Source organism: Lipomyces japonicus (genome assembly GCF_038497905.1).
Source record: "Lipomyces japonicus strain CBS 7319 unplaced genomic scaffold V1514scaffold_28, whole genome shotgun sequence".
NCBI classification, from domain to species: Eukaryota; Fungi; Ascomycota; class Lipomycetes; order Lipomycetales; family Lipomycetaceae; genus Lipomyces; species Lipomyces japonicus.
The window spans coordinates 78,704-92,243 of NW_027117840.1; the positions used below are offsets into that span (position 1 = coordinate 78,704).

At 46.5% G+C, this 13,540-nt stretch overlaps 10 protein-coding genes across 10 annotated transcripts; 4 read left to right on the forward strand and 6 right to left on the reverse strand.

Annotated features, from left to right (window-relative positions):
- Positions 1 to 21: 21 nt before the first annotated feature.
- Positions 22 to 954, forward strand: V1514DRAFT_333370 (uncharacterized protein). The gene has a single exon (XM_066928025.1). It carries the CDS (start codon positions 217 to 219, stop codon positions 856 to 858), a length of 642 nt encoding a protein of 213 aa, XP_066782491.1. The 5' UTR covers positions 22 to 216; the 3' UTR covers positions 859 to 954.
- Positions 867 to 2,340, reverse strand: V1514DRAFT_333373 (MRG-domain-containing protein). Its single transcript, XM_066928026.1, has 2 exons — positions 1,941 to 2,340; positions 867 to 1,845 (listed from the first exon to the last, which is right to left on the reverse strand). The coding sequence occupies exons 1-2, from the start codon at positions 2,208 to 2,210 to the stop codon at positions 946 to 948; spliced, it is 1,170 nt and encodes a 389-aa protein (XP_066782492.1). The 5' UTR covers positions 2,211 to 2,340; the 3' UTR covers positions 867 to 945.
- A 10-nt stretch (positions 2,341 to 2,350) lies between these two features.
- Positions 2,351 to 3,429, reverse strand: V1514DRAFT_333376 (uncharacterized protein). Its single transcript, XM_066928027.1, has 3 exons — positions 3,226 to 3,429; positions 3,097 to 3,157; positions 2,351 to 3,024 (listed from the first exon to the last, which is right to left on the reverse strand). Exons 1-3 carry the CDS (start codon positions 3,332 to 3,334, stop codon positions 2,397 to 2,399), a joined length of 798 nt encoding a protein of 265 aa, XP_066782493.1. The 5' UTR covers positions 3,335 to 3,429; the 3' UTR covers positions 2,351 to 2,396.
- Positions 3,430 to 4,291, reverse strand: V1514DRAFT_333378 (cyclophilin-like domain-containing protein). Its single transcript, XM_066928028.1, has 4 exons — positions 4,163 to 4,291; positions 4,056 to 4,096; positions 3,882 to 3,977; positions 3,430 to 3,813 (listed from the first exon to the last, which is right to left on the reverse strand). The coding sequence occupies exons 1-4, from the start codon at positions 4,269 to 4,271 to the stop codon at positions 3,496 to 3,498; spliced, it is 564 nt and encodes a 187-aa protein (XP_066782494.1). The 5' UTR covers positions 4,272 to 4,291; the 3' UTR covers positions 3,430 to 3,495.
- Positions 4,292 to 4,439: 148 nt separating this feature from the next.
- Positions 4,440 to 6,535, forward strand: V1514DRAFT_295826 (uncharacterized protein). Its single transcript, XM_066925425.1, has 5 exons — positions 4,440 to 4,590; positions 4,643 to 4,674; positions 4,738 to 4,791; positions 4,856 to 4,881; positions 4,934 to 6,535. The coding sequence occupies exons 1-5, from the start codon at positions 4,479 to 4,481 to the stop codon at positions 6,297 to 6,299; spliced, it is 1,590 nt and encodes a 529-aa protein (XP_066782495.1). The 5' UTR covers positions 4,440 to 4,478; the 3' UTR covers positions 6,300 to 6,535.
- On the reverse strand, positions 6,491 to 7,948 carry V1514DRAFT_333386 (uncharacterized protein). Its single transcript, XM_066928029.1, has one exon. The coding sequence runs from the start codon at positions 7,593 to 7,595 to the stop codon at positions 6,621 to 6,623; it is 975 nt and encodes a 324-aa protein (XP_066782496.1). The 5' UTR covers positions 7,596 to 7,948; the 3' UTR covers positions 6,491 to 6,620.
- A 160-nt stretch (positions 7,949 to 8,108) lies between these two features.
- Positions 8,109 to 8,926, forward strand: V1514DRAFT_333389 (ATP synthase j chain-domain-containing protein). Its single transcript, XM_066928030.1, has 4 exons — positions 8,109 to 8,211; positions 8,395 to 8,424; positions 8,502 to 8,552; positions 8,619 to 8,926. The coding sequence occupies exons 1-4, from the start codon at positions 8,160 to 8,162 to the stop codon at positions 8,660 to 8,662; spliced, it is 177 nt and encodes a 58-aa protein (XP_066782497.1). The 5' UTR covers positions 8,109 to 8,159; the 3' UTR covers positions 8,663 to 8,926.
- V1514DRAFT_333393 (Rab5-interacting protein-domain-containing protein) lies at positions 8,813 to 9,457 on the reverse strand. The gene is made up of 2 exons (XM_066928031.1): positions 9,281 to 9,457; positions 8,813 to 9,222 (listed from the first exon to the last, which is right to left on the reverse strand). Exons 1-2 carry the CDS (start codon positions 9,347 to 9,349, stop codon positions 8,962 to 8,964), a joined length of 330 nt encoding a protein of 109 aa, XP_066782498.1. The 5' UTR covers positions 9,350 to 9,457; the 3' UTR covers positions 8,813 to 8,961.
- Positions 9,458 to 9,676: 219 nt separating this feature from the next.
- V1514DRAFT_109177 (uncharacterized protein) lies at positions 9,677 to 11,829 on the forward strand. Its single transcript, XM_066924390.1, has one exon. The coding sequence runs from the start codon at positions 10,004 to 10,006 to the stop codon at positions 11,441 to 11,443; it is 1,440 nt and encodes a 479-aa protein (XP_066782499.1). The 5' UTR covers positions 9,677 to 10,003; the 3' UTR covers positions 11,444 to 11,829.
- Positions 11,826 to 12,446, reverse strand: V1514DRAFT_333395 (40S ribosomal protein eS21). Its single transcript, XM_066928032.1, has 2 exons — positions 12,146 to 12,446; positions 11,826 to 12,088 (listed from the first exon to the last, which is right to left on the reverse strand). Exons 1-2 carry the CDS (start codon positions 12,385 to 12,387, stop codon positions 12,067 to 12,069), a joined length of 264 nt encoding a protein of 87 aa, XP_066782500.1. The 5' UTR covers positions 12,388 to 12,446; the 3' UTR covers positions 11,826 to 12,066.
- Between the last annotated feature and the right edge of the window lie 1,094 nt (positions 12,447 to 13,540).

Genomic DNA, 13,540 nt, shown 5'->3' on the forward strand with positions numbered 1-13,540 from the left:
ATTGGTAAATAAAGCCGTGCAATGAAGGGGCTCGTACTAAAAGTTACCCGCAATTGGCGATAAAGCGTGAACAGTCCGAGACTGGCAAAGATCAGACGCGGGGGGTACTTGCTTAGTTAGGCAAGGAACGAGCGAAGGGAATGATATAGCCTTATTGAAGATGACGGTCGTGAATCGGTCCAGAAGGCAAATATTGATCCGGTCGTTTGTCAGGTTATGGTACGTTTACGGGGTTTTATATGTTGCCACGGCGATTTTCAACAAGGCATGTTTTTCAAGTCGAAAGTGTTTGTGGGATCAAGCTTAACTAACGACAATGGAAAGATGTGCGTGATGCCCATGTTTGAAAGGCTTGTTTTGGCTCGCCGCGAATTGATTGAGCATTCGCGCGGTTTGGTTCAAACATTGAACGTTTGCCTGAGCACGCTGGTAAGCAAGCCGGTTCAGGATCAGGATCCGGCGGCCGAACGGCAGCAGCAGGCCTACGTAAATGCGCAGACCCAGACAGGCACGGTCACGACAAAAAATGTCAGTCGTGACAAGGTCGTTCATAACGATGATGATTATGATGATGATGATGACGGCCGGCCGTCGTCATACCACGCCCTAAGACGGGCGGTCGACCGCGTGCGGGCGTTGCCCGGCACGTTGAGCTACCACGGATCCGCAGCCACGGGTTACGCCGCCTCGGATTTGGCAATGCTAGTCACGTCGCTCCCGTACGCGGCAGTGGCTGCGAGGAAAAAAGACGGATCGCAGCAACCTGTCGAGGCTGAGCGGTTGCAACAGGCGCGGAAATTGGCCGCTGCCGTGAAGGACGATATTCGCGGCTTAAAAAGCATCGCCTTGACATTGTAATACAACAATTAGGAAATGCATTTTAAATTTTTTTTTTTTTTTTTTCAGATTCTGTACAAATAGCATATATATTTAATTTTTTTTTTTTTACAAGCCTCGTGAAACCGCTTCGTATGCTGGCGTGGTATTGATGTATGAGTTGATGAAGTAAGTTTGTTGATTTTTAGCCAGGAACCGAAGGATCTCTTCAATGTGGCTCTTGAGCACGTTCAAGCTCTGCTGGTCCATGTGAGTTTGATTGAGTAACCCGGGCAGGGCCACAAATAACCGAAGTAAATGTTCAGGCCCGTAGACGTGACTGACAGTCCGGTCCGAATATTTGCGAGTGACTTCCAAGTATTGCTGTCGTTCGAACCGGTATAACAGGATCGATCCCAGCGATTTATCAAAATAAAGCTCAATGCCGGACAAGACTTCGTCCAGAATCTCGGTCTCGGCATTGCCGAGCCTGCGCGTGATGTAGCTGGCCCTGAATTCGTCCAGTACGGTCTTCACGCTGGGCGACCGCGGCAGGTCCACGACCTGGGCGTTCTTGGTCACGTTTTCCCAGTCGTCTGTGATGACGGACTTTAGCACGTCCGGTACCAGAATATTGACGTCCAAATGACCGCTGCCGTGGCTGCCACCAACAGCTCCTCCCGCGCCTGCTCCTGTTCCATTACCACCGGTGCCGGTGCCGAGGCCGTAGCCATAGCCATAGCCGTCGTCATCCCTATCATCAGCGTCGCGCCTCGTCTTTTTGGCCGTGGTCCCGGTCCCGGTCGCGCCTCCGCTGCGAGTGGTTAAATCTGAACCGACGTGGTCACTTGCAGCCGCGCGCCGCTTGCCAGGTTGAGTGCCGCCATCACCAGCACCAGCAGCACCAGATAAAGAATCGTGCTTCGAGCCGTCCTTTTTTTTGCGCAAGGCAGCTAATGCTTCAGCTTTGAGTTCCTTTTGAATGCGCAGATTTTCTTCTGACCACCGTAACACACGTTCCTGAGGCAACTAAACATAAAAACAAACCAAAGATAACGGTGCAGTTCAAACGTTAGTCATTCGTTAAACCTGCCTGCCTACCATGCGGGCATCTCGACACGTACCCATTCGTCCCATGATGATTTCCACCCTTTGTAATGAATCAAATACGCGACCGCACCACGCAGTTCTTCTGGAATGTCGTGCACACTGTTTGCACCGGCTGCAGCCGTGCTTGTAGTCGTGGCAGTGGTTGTAGTTGTAGTATCATCGTTTGCCGGCTTATTTTCAGGCTGGAAAACTTTCAGAATTTTAGATTCGTATAACAATGGGCCATGAAAAGCCAGGCACCGGGTATTTGCAGCAAACGGAACGTCTGCAGCAGTACTTGCCATTAGGCTTTACTTTGGTCTTGCAATAGTTACACGGTGATGATGATGGTGATGATCCACGTCGCCGGTTTCCTCCCTCCCAGCACTAAAATTACCCTGTCAATATCTAACGTGTACGAGCCAACGACAACAAAGATCAGTTACGTAGGAATTAATTAACTAGTTATGGTTATAAATTATATACATGAGCTAATTGTCTTCCGTATCCGAGGAATTAGCCAAATCAGGCATCCAGCCGCCGGTTCTGTCAGCGGTGGAGCTGGTGATGTAGGACCGGATCACGGCCCAGGACAGGGCCAACGGTTCATCGTCTTTGATTGAGTGCCGGATCGAATCGACCGTAAGCAGGCGCGCAATCATGGTTAGCAATTGGTCGTCTCCGCCAGCCTCGTGGTCCAGGTCACACAATATTTCGAGCCTGGTCAAGCGTGGATCGGCAGCGCGTTGCCGGAGGTAGTCCAGCACGCCCTGGGCCACGGCAAAATCGATCGCCTTGGGCTTGCAAAAATATAAATAACGATTAATAATTGCAACCACGGCCGTGCGAGTCGTCACATCTTCTTCTTGTTCTTGTTTATGTGATTCGTCGGCAATCGTAGATGACGGGAGTGACTTGCGCAAGGCCATGACCAGGCAGGCGAACAGGGCCGGCGTGCACGACAGGGACAAATTCAAAGACGACGATTTGGAGACCACAAAGGCCAACGTTGTCAGGCCGCGAGTTCGAACGTCGGCCTGATCGCTATCGATCAGTTGCAAGATCGGGCCCAGTGATTGCGGCGAACTGAGAGCAAGTTCAACCAGCACGTTCACGGCACTATGAATTTAACCCGGTTACAGTTAGTCGATGGAATTATTAAAATAAATTTTATTCTCTTGATAGACGTACGAAGATCGAACATCGTAGGTGCCATGGCGGGCCAGCACGCCGAGATTGGCAATGAAGTTTTCTGTGATGTAAAGTGGTTAGTAGGTTATATTATATAGAGATAGATAGATAGATAGATATAGCACCGACGTTCTTCAGGATTGCATCTGCGTTTCCAAGATCGCAGATGAGAAACCGTGATCAATCCTGCCAACGATGACAGGGCGACGACAACAGCGACGTCTGCAAGCCGAGGCATTGATAGTGAAGACAGGAACAAAAAAAAACGTCAGGGATGACGCTTAGCAGTGATTTATATAACATACATGTCATGATGGCATTGAGGTAGATACAGGGTCCAAATTACGAATACGTATGATTTTCAGCATTTTAAATAATTACAAGAAACTATTGGTGCGATTAGACCGTGCCCGACTTCTCGATCGTGATCTTGGCACTGGTTCTGCCAGCGCGGGAGCCGTAGGACTCAATCTTCTTGACAATGTCGAGACCGTCGACGACTTCACCAAACACGACATGAGCACCGTCGAGCCAAGGGGTGGAGACGGTGGTGATGAAGAATTGCGAGCCGTTGGTGTTGGGGCCGGCGTTAGCCATGGACAGCAAGCCCGGGCGGGTGTGCTTCTTGACAAAGTTCTCGTCGGCGAACTTGGAGCCGTAGATCGACTTGCCGCCGGTGCCGTCACCGCGGGTGAAGTCACCACCTTGAAGCATGAACTAAATCACCAAAGCCAATGTTAAAATAAACCGACAAAAAATTGCACCCTCGGGTTGGAGTTACATACGTCAGGGATGACACGGTGGAAGGCAGAGCCAGCGTAGCCAAAGCCCTTTTCACCGGTGGCGAGCGCTCTGAAGTTGGCAGCAGTCTTGGGCACGACCTAAACAAAAACGAACGGAGTCAGTCAAAAAAAAAAAAAAAAAAAACCGTAGGGTGGAGGAGGTGGGGAGGAACTCACGTCGTCGTAGAGCTTGAAGGTGATGCGGCCAAGAGACTGGCCTGCAACCCGAGTTAGCACACCAAAATACTAAGCACTAGCACTGCAACTTGTTGGCCTGCACTCACCGTCAACAGCGGTATCGAAGTAGACGTTAGACATTGCGGAGAAAAGTGAAGACGAAGTGGAAAAAAACCTGGACTTTGACGCGGACGAGAGGCGGGCGAGGACAGGCATTGTATTTATATCAAATTTTTTTTTTTCCTCACGTTTGTTGAGTTTGTTCGAAGCGTTTTGAGTCGGCATGCCTGCCTCAACGGCGGCGCACATATGCTGGCACTTACGTCAGCGCAACCAACGCTGCGACCCGGCCAATTTTAATTTATTATTTTGTTCAGTCAGCCACCATCTTGTTCCTTCCAATTCGCTCGTCTGAATCCAACGATGGAATCTGTCGACCGTGTGCTCAATTCGACCAGTGTTCGCAACATTCGGGATTCAATCCAGAACGTGTCCCTGTACGATGTCAAGGCTTACGTGCGCAAGGCCCAGAACGGTATGTTGTGTTGCCTGGCTGCCTGCTGCTTTCTAACTGTCTTGACTCCTAGTAATGATGAACTTTACCGCCATTGAGGCAAAGGTTTGTGCTTTTGTTTATGTTTCTTCTGCAACCGCCGCATTCCGTCTGGCTGACTTCTGACAGGTCCGCGAGGCAACCAATAATGAACCCTGGGGCGCCAGCAGCACGTTGATGCAGGTACGCATCAGTTTACCATTTTTTTTTTTCAAAAAATACTTACTTTGCAAATTCTTTGCCACAGGAAATTGCCGAGGGTACCTTCAACTAGTACGGCAGCAAGTCATCTGATTTTGTTTTTGTTGCTAATCGTTACATCTAGCTCATCGTTCAATGAAATCATGCCCATGATTTACAAGCGCTTCACCGAAAAATCTGCCAGCGAATGGCGCCAGATCTACAAGGCCCTGCAATTGCTCGAGTTCCTCATCAAGCACGGGTCCGAGCGCGTGGTCGACGACGCGCGCGCTCACGTGGCCACGATCTCGATGCTGCGTTCGTTTCATTACACGGATTCGAACGGCAAGGACCAAGGAATTAACGTGCGTAACCGGTCAAAGGAACTCGTTGTTTTGCTTGGTGATGACGATCGCATCCGGACCGAGCGTAAAAAGGCCAGGTCCGCCAAATCGAAATACGCTGGAGTGGCCAGCTCGGACGCAGGCGGGTTTGGCGGCACCGGCAAGAAATATGGCGGGTTTGGATCAGATAGTGTGACCCACGGTGGCAGCAGTGACAATTTCGGAGGTGGTGGTTCATCTTCCGGAAGAGTGTACGGTGATGGTGGTGGGTTTGGCGGTGAATCCGCTGCTGCATCCACGACCGCGTACTACGCTCGTGACGACCAGGATCGTGCTGCGGATCGGTTTGAGGAATATAATCCAGGCCCGTCTGTGCAAACTTATAATCAATTAGCCAATCATGCCGATAATCATGGTGACGACGACGAATTTGGTGCGTCCGTGTCAGCAGCACCTGCCCCTTTGCAATCGTCCAAGGACTTGTTCTCTTTTGATGATGATGATAATGACGACAATGGGCCTGCGAATAATGCTACCACCAGTATACAACCACAAGGAACTTCTAACGTGGCCTCGCTTGCCGATGACGATTTCGATGATTTCCAGTCTGCTCCATCGGTCACGACTTTAAGCTCTTCGACTTTCGCTTCTTCAATTACAACAAATACGACCACGTCTGCCATCACTGATCTTTTTAACGCGCCATCTTCGTTTCAGCAACAGCCGATTCAATCTGAACCTGTTCAATCTGCATTCTTCACGGCAACACCAACAATTACAACCACGGCCAATACTAAAGCAGCGGCAACGCCGTCGATTCAATCTTCGTTCTCAGCCACTGCGTTGTCACAACCAAACTATTCTCGTGCGCCTTCGTATTCATCACCAGCATCCACGCCAGCGGCCGAAAAGAAGTCAGACGTGTTTGGCTCACTTTGGACTGCCGCATCGTCTGGTGTTTCTAAGAAACAACAAGAATCGTCATTGTCATCATTATTTTCTTCTTCTACTGCTGGTGTTGGTGTTGGTGCAAATGCTAGCCTCGGCGCTCTTGCCCAGCAAAATGCTCAAGCTGGTATTTGGGATGCCTTAAACAAGCCATCGTCATCCACTACTCGACAAGCTTCTTCGCAATCAACTTTTTCATCTGGCGATTTACTTTCTTAAAACCAAGAAAAGCAATGCTCTTTCTCTTTTTTTTTTTTTTTTTTTTTGCAAAAAAAAAAAAACTTGTGATTATCTATAGAACAAAGGGCTAGGCATGCATGTTGGAATTCGGGTGTTTTTGTATTTCGTGTAAATTTTTTTTATTTTATTTTCTTTTCTTTTTTTTTTTTTCCTTTTAATTTTACTTTTACTTTTTTTTCTTGATTAATCACATTAAAATATATATCATACAACAAAACAGTCGAAACGCCGAATGAACACCTTATGTAAATAAATAAACAATCAATTTACATGACCGATCATGTATATGCGTAAAAAATTTTACTCCTCGACATCTTCCCATTCTTCTTCATGATTTCCATCTTTCGTGTCCACAGTCTTTTCGGTCGTTGCCGTAGTCGTGTCAGCAGCGGCAGCGGTCGGGTCACCAAACGCGTTGCGTTGCACAATCTCGACATATTCCTCCGGCACTAATCCGGATTCACCTGTGACCGGATCCTGCGCAACCAGCCAACCTTGACCATGACGGTAACTAATCCATATGGTTTGTCCCTCTTGCAACCTGACCTCGTTATCGTTCTCGGGTTCGAAATCAAACAATGCCACCGCACGGCCATAAATCTCGTCCACTGATGATACGGAAAAGTAATACTCAGTCTCACCCTGACCTGCCGCATGACGTCCTTCTCCGCCTCCTCCGCCGTCGCCGCCATCATCACCACCACCACCACCACCGTCCTGCGTTTTTATTACCGGTGATGTCAAATACGGATCTTCTTCCCATGGCGGGCCATCAGATGACCTGTTGTTGGACGAGCTTGATGGAGATGGCAAGTTGGTGGGCGTGACAGAGCTGTCATCCGAATTGGATGATGGGAGTGAACTGAAATGGAGCGGGTGAAACTCGGGATATGCGAAATCGCGAACGATTGAATGTGACTGCTTCGTGACCAGGCTGAGCCTGGCCAACGTGGCCGGCACTGCCGGCGCGGCCTGCGTAGTTGATCTATCCGACGTGCTTTCCGAAGTTATGATTAGTGGTGACTGATTGTTGGATAAAGTCGTGGTATTTAACGATGACGATGATGATGATGAAGCTGGTGATGAAGACGATGCTACCTGAAGAAAAGCAGGTGGTGGCGGTGCAGATATCGGTGCTGCAAATCCCGAAGACGCTGGACTCGAAAGACTGCCGAGTTTAGATTTAAAACTTGAAGACGACGGTGGTGGCGATGATGCGGACGAAGAACTTCTTGATGAAGTCGACAGGCTTAACGGCAGCAGTGTCGGACTCATTGTAATTGTTAAAATTCCCCGTGTTCTTTTTTATTTCTTATTTGCTTCGAACCAGTCTAATTGTAATTGTTCAAGTGTTCATCAATTCACTATAGAAAAATCATGCATGTAAAATAGCTGGCGAGCCACTTTTGTTTCAGCCCAGGCACAAGGTTTTTTTTTCTTTTTTGGGCCAACCACAACAAGGCAACAAGAACCCAAAAAAAAAAAAAAAAATGTAAAAATACTCCCAAATTAAGATTGCCAATGCTACACAGACAGGGAAGAATACGAAAACTCCTTCAAGCCGTGAGCTGTAATCAATCAGACAATCAAATGGCCTGTCGTGGCGATAAGAATTCGCATTAAAATTGAATTCGGTCGCTTTGTGTTGGTCTTTTAGTGCGCAAGAAAAATCTCCGAAGAATGAATCATGATTACATAAGTAATGTTAGCCCCTTGCCCTGACGTGTGCTTACCCGGCCGGTCCTGCGTTCTTGTCGTCGAGTTCCCCGAATTTCCTTCCGCAAGCAAGATTGGCCGAGTTTTTCATCTTTTTGGATATTTTACCATCATTACGCAACAATGGCATTCGGAAAGTCGTTCCTCGGTTTCAAGAAGTACCCAACTCCTATTCGTATGTGTTTCAATTTTTTTTTTTTTTTTTCCGAGCGAGTTTCAAAGTTTCAATTCGGCGTGAGCCATGGAGTTGATGCGTTTTGATTGGCTCACCTTGCGCCATCCATGTCTCGGAAAAGAATAAGATCAATTGAAAGAAAAAAAAAATTAGTTTGCTAACAAACACGTTCGAAATTTCCAGTCAAGCCTCTGTGGCCGTTCTTTGTCGGTGGTAAGTTTTAATTTTTCGTGAATCATTGCTTATTTATGGTTGAAGGACAAACCCGGATCTCTAACTTTTATTTGTAGCTGCCATTACTTTTTACGGCGTATCCAAGGCTGCTGACGTTCTTGCTCAGAGTATGTATTATATATATATCTTTAAACTCATCTCTTTGTCAAATGCTAAAATTATTTTTTTTGCAGCCGATGAGTTCAAGAACGATCCTCGCAACCCAAAGCTTCATTAAAACATATATTTTGGTTTCCTTTTCTTTTTTTGTTTTTTTCAATTTTTTGCAATTCCCAGTTAAATTTTATTAAAGTGCGAGGATGATGAGCAAACAGTCATGGACACGGACACGCCATTGCGGTGGTGGTACAAGTTTTTTGTTTTGTTTTGTAATTTATATATACATATATTTGTGCTAAAATCAGCTGGGGGTTGCTTATTTTGCATGCAACAAAAGATCATATATAGTTTCATAATAGACTTGATACAAAAAAAAAAAAAAAAAAACCACTCCCACGTTTATATAGTAATCCGTCTCTATGCGTCCACGAGACCATAAAACAATGTCCACGTCAGCACAAAACTTGACAAGCCGGTAAACGCGTTCCTGGTCCAAACATCGGAAGATTTCAAGAAAAATTGGCCAGGCTTGCCATGAGTTAACAATAAAAAGCACAGTAACGAGACCAGGATCGTGCCGGCGAAATAAAACACGAACCCGTAAATTGCCTCCAGGCCAAGAATGCCAGCGGAGATGCCGAACACGGTCGATGTCACGCTTCGGATTTGATAGAGTGCCTGTAAAAATTTTGTTTAGTTTCAAACCCGATCGTGAGTATCTCGAGAGATGGCTTACCTTTGCGTTTGATTGTAAGCTTTCAGGAGCGTATGGATGGATTGCTAATTGCCGTTCTTGAGAATCCATGCTATATGTAACTAATGATTTCCTCTGCCGAACTGTGATGATTCTTGAATGACTTTCCTGGTCGTGACGTTCGTTGTCTGTCTTGTTTATATTGAAATCGTTTTCTTTTTCGCTCGTAAACAGTTACTTATATCACGCCGCACCTAATTTGAGCTGAACCTCCGCGCTTTTTGATTATCAGCAGCACATCTCTCGTTCACCAACCACGTACGGCGGATCATATTCAAGTAGAAAAAGGCAAAGAACAAGACCGGATACCATGAATTTTATCATCAGATGCAAACGCGCGCGGAACTAATACCCCAATTCGAGTCTTGCGACTTGTCACCCCGACAACAACCTGCTGGTATCCACGCAAGTAATCGTGATAAGCATCTCCGTCAGGCCACGTTTGTGTTTTCGGTTGACCAACAGGGCCAGCTTGATGATTTGGAATCCAACCGGTTGCAAGCCAGCAAGCTGAGCGCATTCAAGTTTTGCCAAGCTGAAAACATTCCGCCCCAAACCGTCAGTCAATCTCACCCAAATCTCAGGTCAGGATTGTGCCAGGATTTCGTGATTGGACCGACCAAGCGAACCGTATGTTTTTGAGCTACTTTTTTACTCCTTTTTTTTTTTTTTTTTTTTCTGTGGTCATGAGTTAAAAATCATTAGATGATACGAACTCAATTTATCGCCACGAACACGGTGCCGCTCAAAAGCTTGACCAAAAAAAATCCAAGGTCAATCACGGCTCGGTCCGCGGCGGCGTTTAAATCCGGTTCGAGTAACATTACGGCAGATTCAAGCGCGGTTGAACTTGCCAACCGGTTGATTGACGACATTAATCAAAACGAAAACAAGGCTGCACATGATGATAACCACCATGGTGTTATTAAGCTTAGCAAGTACGAACGCGGCATGATTGCCAACAAGCTCGCCCGTGACCGGTTGTTGAGTCCGCAAGCTGCAATCCGGCAAGCTTGCGAACTTGATTTGCGATTTCCGGTTGCTTATCGCCAGAATCAGCACCAGCGGCGGCAAGTGTCGATTATGGATGACACTGGCGGCGGTGCACGCAAGCTGAGCTTGTTCGATGCTCCTTGTCATCGCGATGTTACCGACACCGATTATCACGACGACGACGATGACAATGATGACGATGTAAGCGAACACCGTGTCGGCAAACATCATGTCAACAAGGAGAACGATGAACATGTGGCAACTAAAGTCTCGCGAAGTCATAACGCCACGCTAGACGCGTTATCGACTCAGCAAACCATATTACTAGACAGTCCGGCATCACCTTTGTTGCATGCGGCTTCACAAGAGCCGGTCGTTCTTGTGCCTTCATCGCCTGTTCGACAGCAACAACAGAAATCATTATTATCGTCGTCGCCGGTAATATTACAGCAAATATCGTTATCTGCTGTGCCAGGATCAAATTTGGATTGGTTTCGGGTGATTCCAGATAGTGAAGACGACCACGACGGCAATGACGATGATGATAGTCATGATGAGCATAACAGTAGCCAGGCCAATCTCATGACCCGATTTGAGACCGCGCGCGCGTCGTCAATTATCAGCCCGGAAGCCAGAAGGACGTATTCCACAACAATCACAAAGTCGTCGCCGAAACGGGGCAAGAATAAGAAGCAGGATCAGCAGCAAAAGAACAACGTTGAGCCTGATAATAATAATAATAAGCTTGACAAGATGTCAGCCACCGAATTACGAGCCATGCTTAAGCAATGGGGGTTTAAGCCACCACGGTCCAAGGCAGACATGATTTCGTTGGTCGAGTTATATGGGTCCCGGATCATGCCGGAATCGACCACTGCTGATTTAAACCCCGACACGACGACAATGACAATGACGTCGGCCGAGATGCGTCAGGCAACGCTAAATCGCATCTCGGAATTTATAACAACCGACAAGGACGGCATGGAATGGTGGATGCGCATGCTAACGTACGAACCAATCGTGGCCGAGGATTTTACAAGTTTTTTGGTTCACAAAAAAATTCTGGTCACTAACGATGCGGCCACGATCGTGCGGGAATGGTGTGACAGCATGTCGGTATGTTTTACAACGAAGGACGTCACTAATGGGTAGTGGTAATTTCTACAATCATACAACTAAGATATATATTATAAAATCATGTACAGCCCGTATCTGTCAATCGTTGAACGGCAAATCAAATCAACGAAAGTCTTCAGTAGGCCACGTAATTTGTTTTTAATTACTTTTTTCTTCGACTTTTGTTTACTACCATGCGAACGACATGATTGATTTCACACAATCCATTCACAAATTTCGTAAACATGAGACCGCAGCAATGAATTGGTCAAAGTTATAAAAAACACTTGATAAAAAAAAATTTAGTATTTCACCAATTTTCTTTATAGGTTTCGTAACCTTGATGCAGTTCAAAATGCCACCATGTTTTCAACAAGCCGGTTTATACGATATATGAACACAGGACAGATGGTATGTCAAACAAAAAAAAAAAAAAAAACCTTGCGTAGTTTAAATGGTTGACGAATGTATAGATGATTTCTAACTGTACACAATATAAGAACAATGCCCGCACAATTTGCTGAAATTAAAAACTCCTTCAAGCCGAAAACGGAATGATTTTATATTTATTATCTTTTTTAAATATAGTATATAAAATTTTTATTTAATTTTGAAACGCCCCAACAGCAACAACAACCGGAATTGATGAAGTAGATGATTTATCGCTGGGCGGACCAGACACTAAAAAAGTTAGAAAACCAAAAAAGCAATAGAAAAAAGGCGATTGTCACAACGTACTTGTTGAGAAGACCATCAGCCTGAGCCAGTCTGTTAAGAGAATCGTCCGCCTCGCCACGTTGTCTAACAAATCCGGAAAGAGCGTAGGTGGTGAAAGAACCAGGGAGGGCAAGGCCGGTCTCATCAACCTCGGCAACGTTGAGTTGGATGGAAGCGTGGTCGTCAGCCTTGATGATGCGGTTGGTAGCCGAGCACTTGCGGGGAACGTAAAGTTCAACGAGAACACCCTTGTCGTTTTCCATTGTGATGAAGATGTGGTCTAAAGAGAAGCGGTAAAGATGATGATGATGATGATGATGATGGGATATGGGTGAAAGGCAAAGAGGTGCTTACCCTCTCGAGCGCCGCAGGCCCGCGAATTAGGACAGACGCCGAGTCGAACGCGGGCCAGGAATGGCAGAAACGCGGATGCCAATGTGACTGCGTTAGGGCTATACCCTAGCTAGGACTTGGGCTGGTGCCGTGACTGCGCCGTGATTGGTGATTGGTGATTGATTGGTGATTGATTGGTGACCGGTGACCGGTGATCGGGACACTGGCGCGAGGGCGAGGGCAAAGGGTTTTATTTGCAGTATAGGTAGGTAATAAACAAAAACATCATACATCAACAAGTTGCGCAGATTCTAATTTAACGGACCGACTCTTGAGGTTTTATTGACTTGTTTCCAAAGTTTGGACGTGTGGGTACGGATTCAAAAGATTTTTTTTTTTGGTCCACCGGGGTTCGTACAAGAAGTCTTACCGCATACATTATCCATAACAACTCACGTTCGACGCGCCCGCCTGCTTGTTCACATGCATTACCTGAGTTTTAATTTCTATTTTCCTTTATAAATATCTATTTTCAAAATTTCAGATATTGTACGATAGTCAGGTTTAATCAAGTTATTTTTTTTGTGGGGTTTCTCCGGCGCAGGCGTTTGGGTTAAATCTCCGGGGGGAAGGTTTATATATATATATCTATTTGGATTTGACTTTGGTTTAGCACTGCTGTGTCGTGTCGGTTGCGATCACTATGGCAGACTACCGCGCTTTTGATGATTCGCTAGAAAGCGTGGTGCCGTCAGGACCGGCACAGGCTGCAGTTATTGGGCCGACTTTGCTTAGTCAAGCGTATGTTTCGCAACCTCAATCGCAACAGCAACCACAAGCACAACCATCAGTACCACCAGTACCACCAGTATCAGTACCAAATTCATCATCACAGCAACAACAGCAACAATTGCAACAATTGCAGCAGCCGCATCAACAACAATCTCAGCAATCTCAGTCATCTCAACCGCAACCACAAACACAATTACAACAACAACAGCAGCAGCAATCGCAATCGCAATCGCAATCACAACTACAAACACAACAATCATCACAACAACAGCCTCAAGTGCAATCGCAACA

Coding starts and splice junctions, on each gene's coding strand:
- V1514DRAFT_333393 (XM_066928031.1), bottom strand. CDS start 9,349: ATGGATTCTCAAGAACGGCAATTAGCAATCCATCCATACGCTCCTGAA. Junction 9,223..9,280: donor GCTTACAATCAAACGCAAAG/GTAAGCCATCTC, acceptor AAATTTTTACAG/GCACTCTATCAAATCCGAAG.
- V1514DRAFT_333378 (XM_066928028.1), bottom strand. CDS start 4,271: ATGCCTGTCCTCGCCCGCCTCTCGTCCGCGTCAAAGTCCAGGTTTTTT. Junction 4,097..4,162: donor CTTCGATACCGCTGTTGACG/GTGAGTGCAGGC, acceptor CTCGGGTTGCAG/GCCAGTCTCTTGGCCGCATC. Junction 3,814..3,881: donor TCCACCGTGTCATCCCTGAC/GTATGTAACTCC, acceptor TTGGTGATTTAG/TTCATGCTTCAAGGTGGTGA.
- V1514DRAFT_333389 (XM_066928030.1), top strand. CDS start 8,160: ATGGCATTCGGAAAGTCGTTCCTCGGTTTCAAGAAGTACCCAACTCCT. Junction 8,212..8,394: donor GAAGTACCCAACTCCTATTC/GTATGTGTTTCA, acceptor CGAAATTTCCAG/TCAAGCCTCTGTGGCCGTTC. Junction 8,553..8,618: donor TGCTGACGTTCTTGCTCAGA/GTATGTATTATA, acceptor TTTTTTTTGCAG/CCGATGAGTTCAAGAACGAT.
- V1514DRAFT_333373 (XM_066928026.1), bottom strand. CDS start 2,210: ATGGCAAGTACTGCTGCAGACGTTCCGTTTGCTGCAAATACCCGGTGC. Junction 1,846..1,940: donor AATCATCATGGGACGAATGG/GTACGTGTCGAG, acceptor TTTTATGTTTAG/TTGCCTCAGGAACGTGTGTT.
- V1514DRAFT_333370 (XM_066928025.1), top strand. CDS start 217: ATGGTACGTTTACGGGGTTTTATATGTTGCCACGGCGATTTTCAACAA.
- V1514DRAFT_109177 (XM_066924390.1), top strand. CDS start 10,004: ATGATACGAACTCAATTTATCGCCACGAACACGGTGCCGCTCAAAAGC.
- V1514DRAFT_333386 (XM_066928029.1), bottom strand. CDS start 7,595: ATGAGTCCGACACTGCTGCCGTTAAGCCTGTCGACTTCATCAAGAAGT.
- V1514DRAFT_295826 (XM_066925425.1), top strand. CDS start 4,479: ATGGAATCTGTCGACCGTGTGCTCAATTCGACCAGTGTTCGCAACATT. Junction 4,591..4,642: donor CGTGCGCAAGGCCCAGAACG/GTATGTTGTGTT, acceptor CTTGACTCCTAG/TAATGATGAACTTTACCGCC. Junction 4,792..4,855: donor CCAGCAGCACGTTGATGCAG/GTACGCATCAGT, acceptor TCTTTGCCACAG/GAAATTGCCGAGGGTACCTT.
- V1514DRAFT_333395 (XM_066928032.1), bottom strand. CDS start 12,387: ATGGAAAACGACAAGGGTGTTCTCGTTGAACTTTACGTTCCCCGCAAG. Junction 12,089..12,145: donor GCTGATGGTCTTCTCAACAA/GTACGTTGTGAC, acceptor TAACTTTTTTAG/TGTCTGGTCCGCCCAGCGAT.
- V1514DRAFT_333376 (XM_066928027.1), bottom strand. CDS start 3,334: ATGCCTCGGCTTGCAGACGTCGCTGTTGTCGTCGCCCTGTCATCGTTG. Junction 3,158..3,225: donor CAGATGCAATCCTGAAGAAC/GTCGGTGCTATA, acceptor TTTACATCACAG/AAAACTTCATTGCCAATCTC. Junction 3,025..3,096: donor ACCTACGATGTTCGATCTTC/GTACGTCTATCA, acceptor TTAAATTCATAG/TGCCGTGAACGTGCTGGTTG.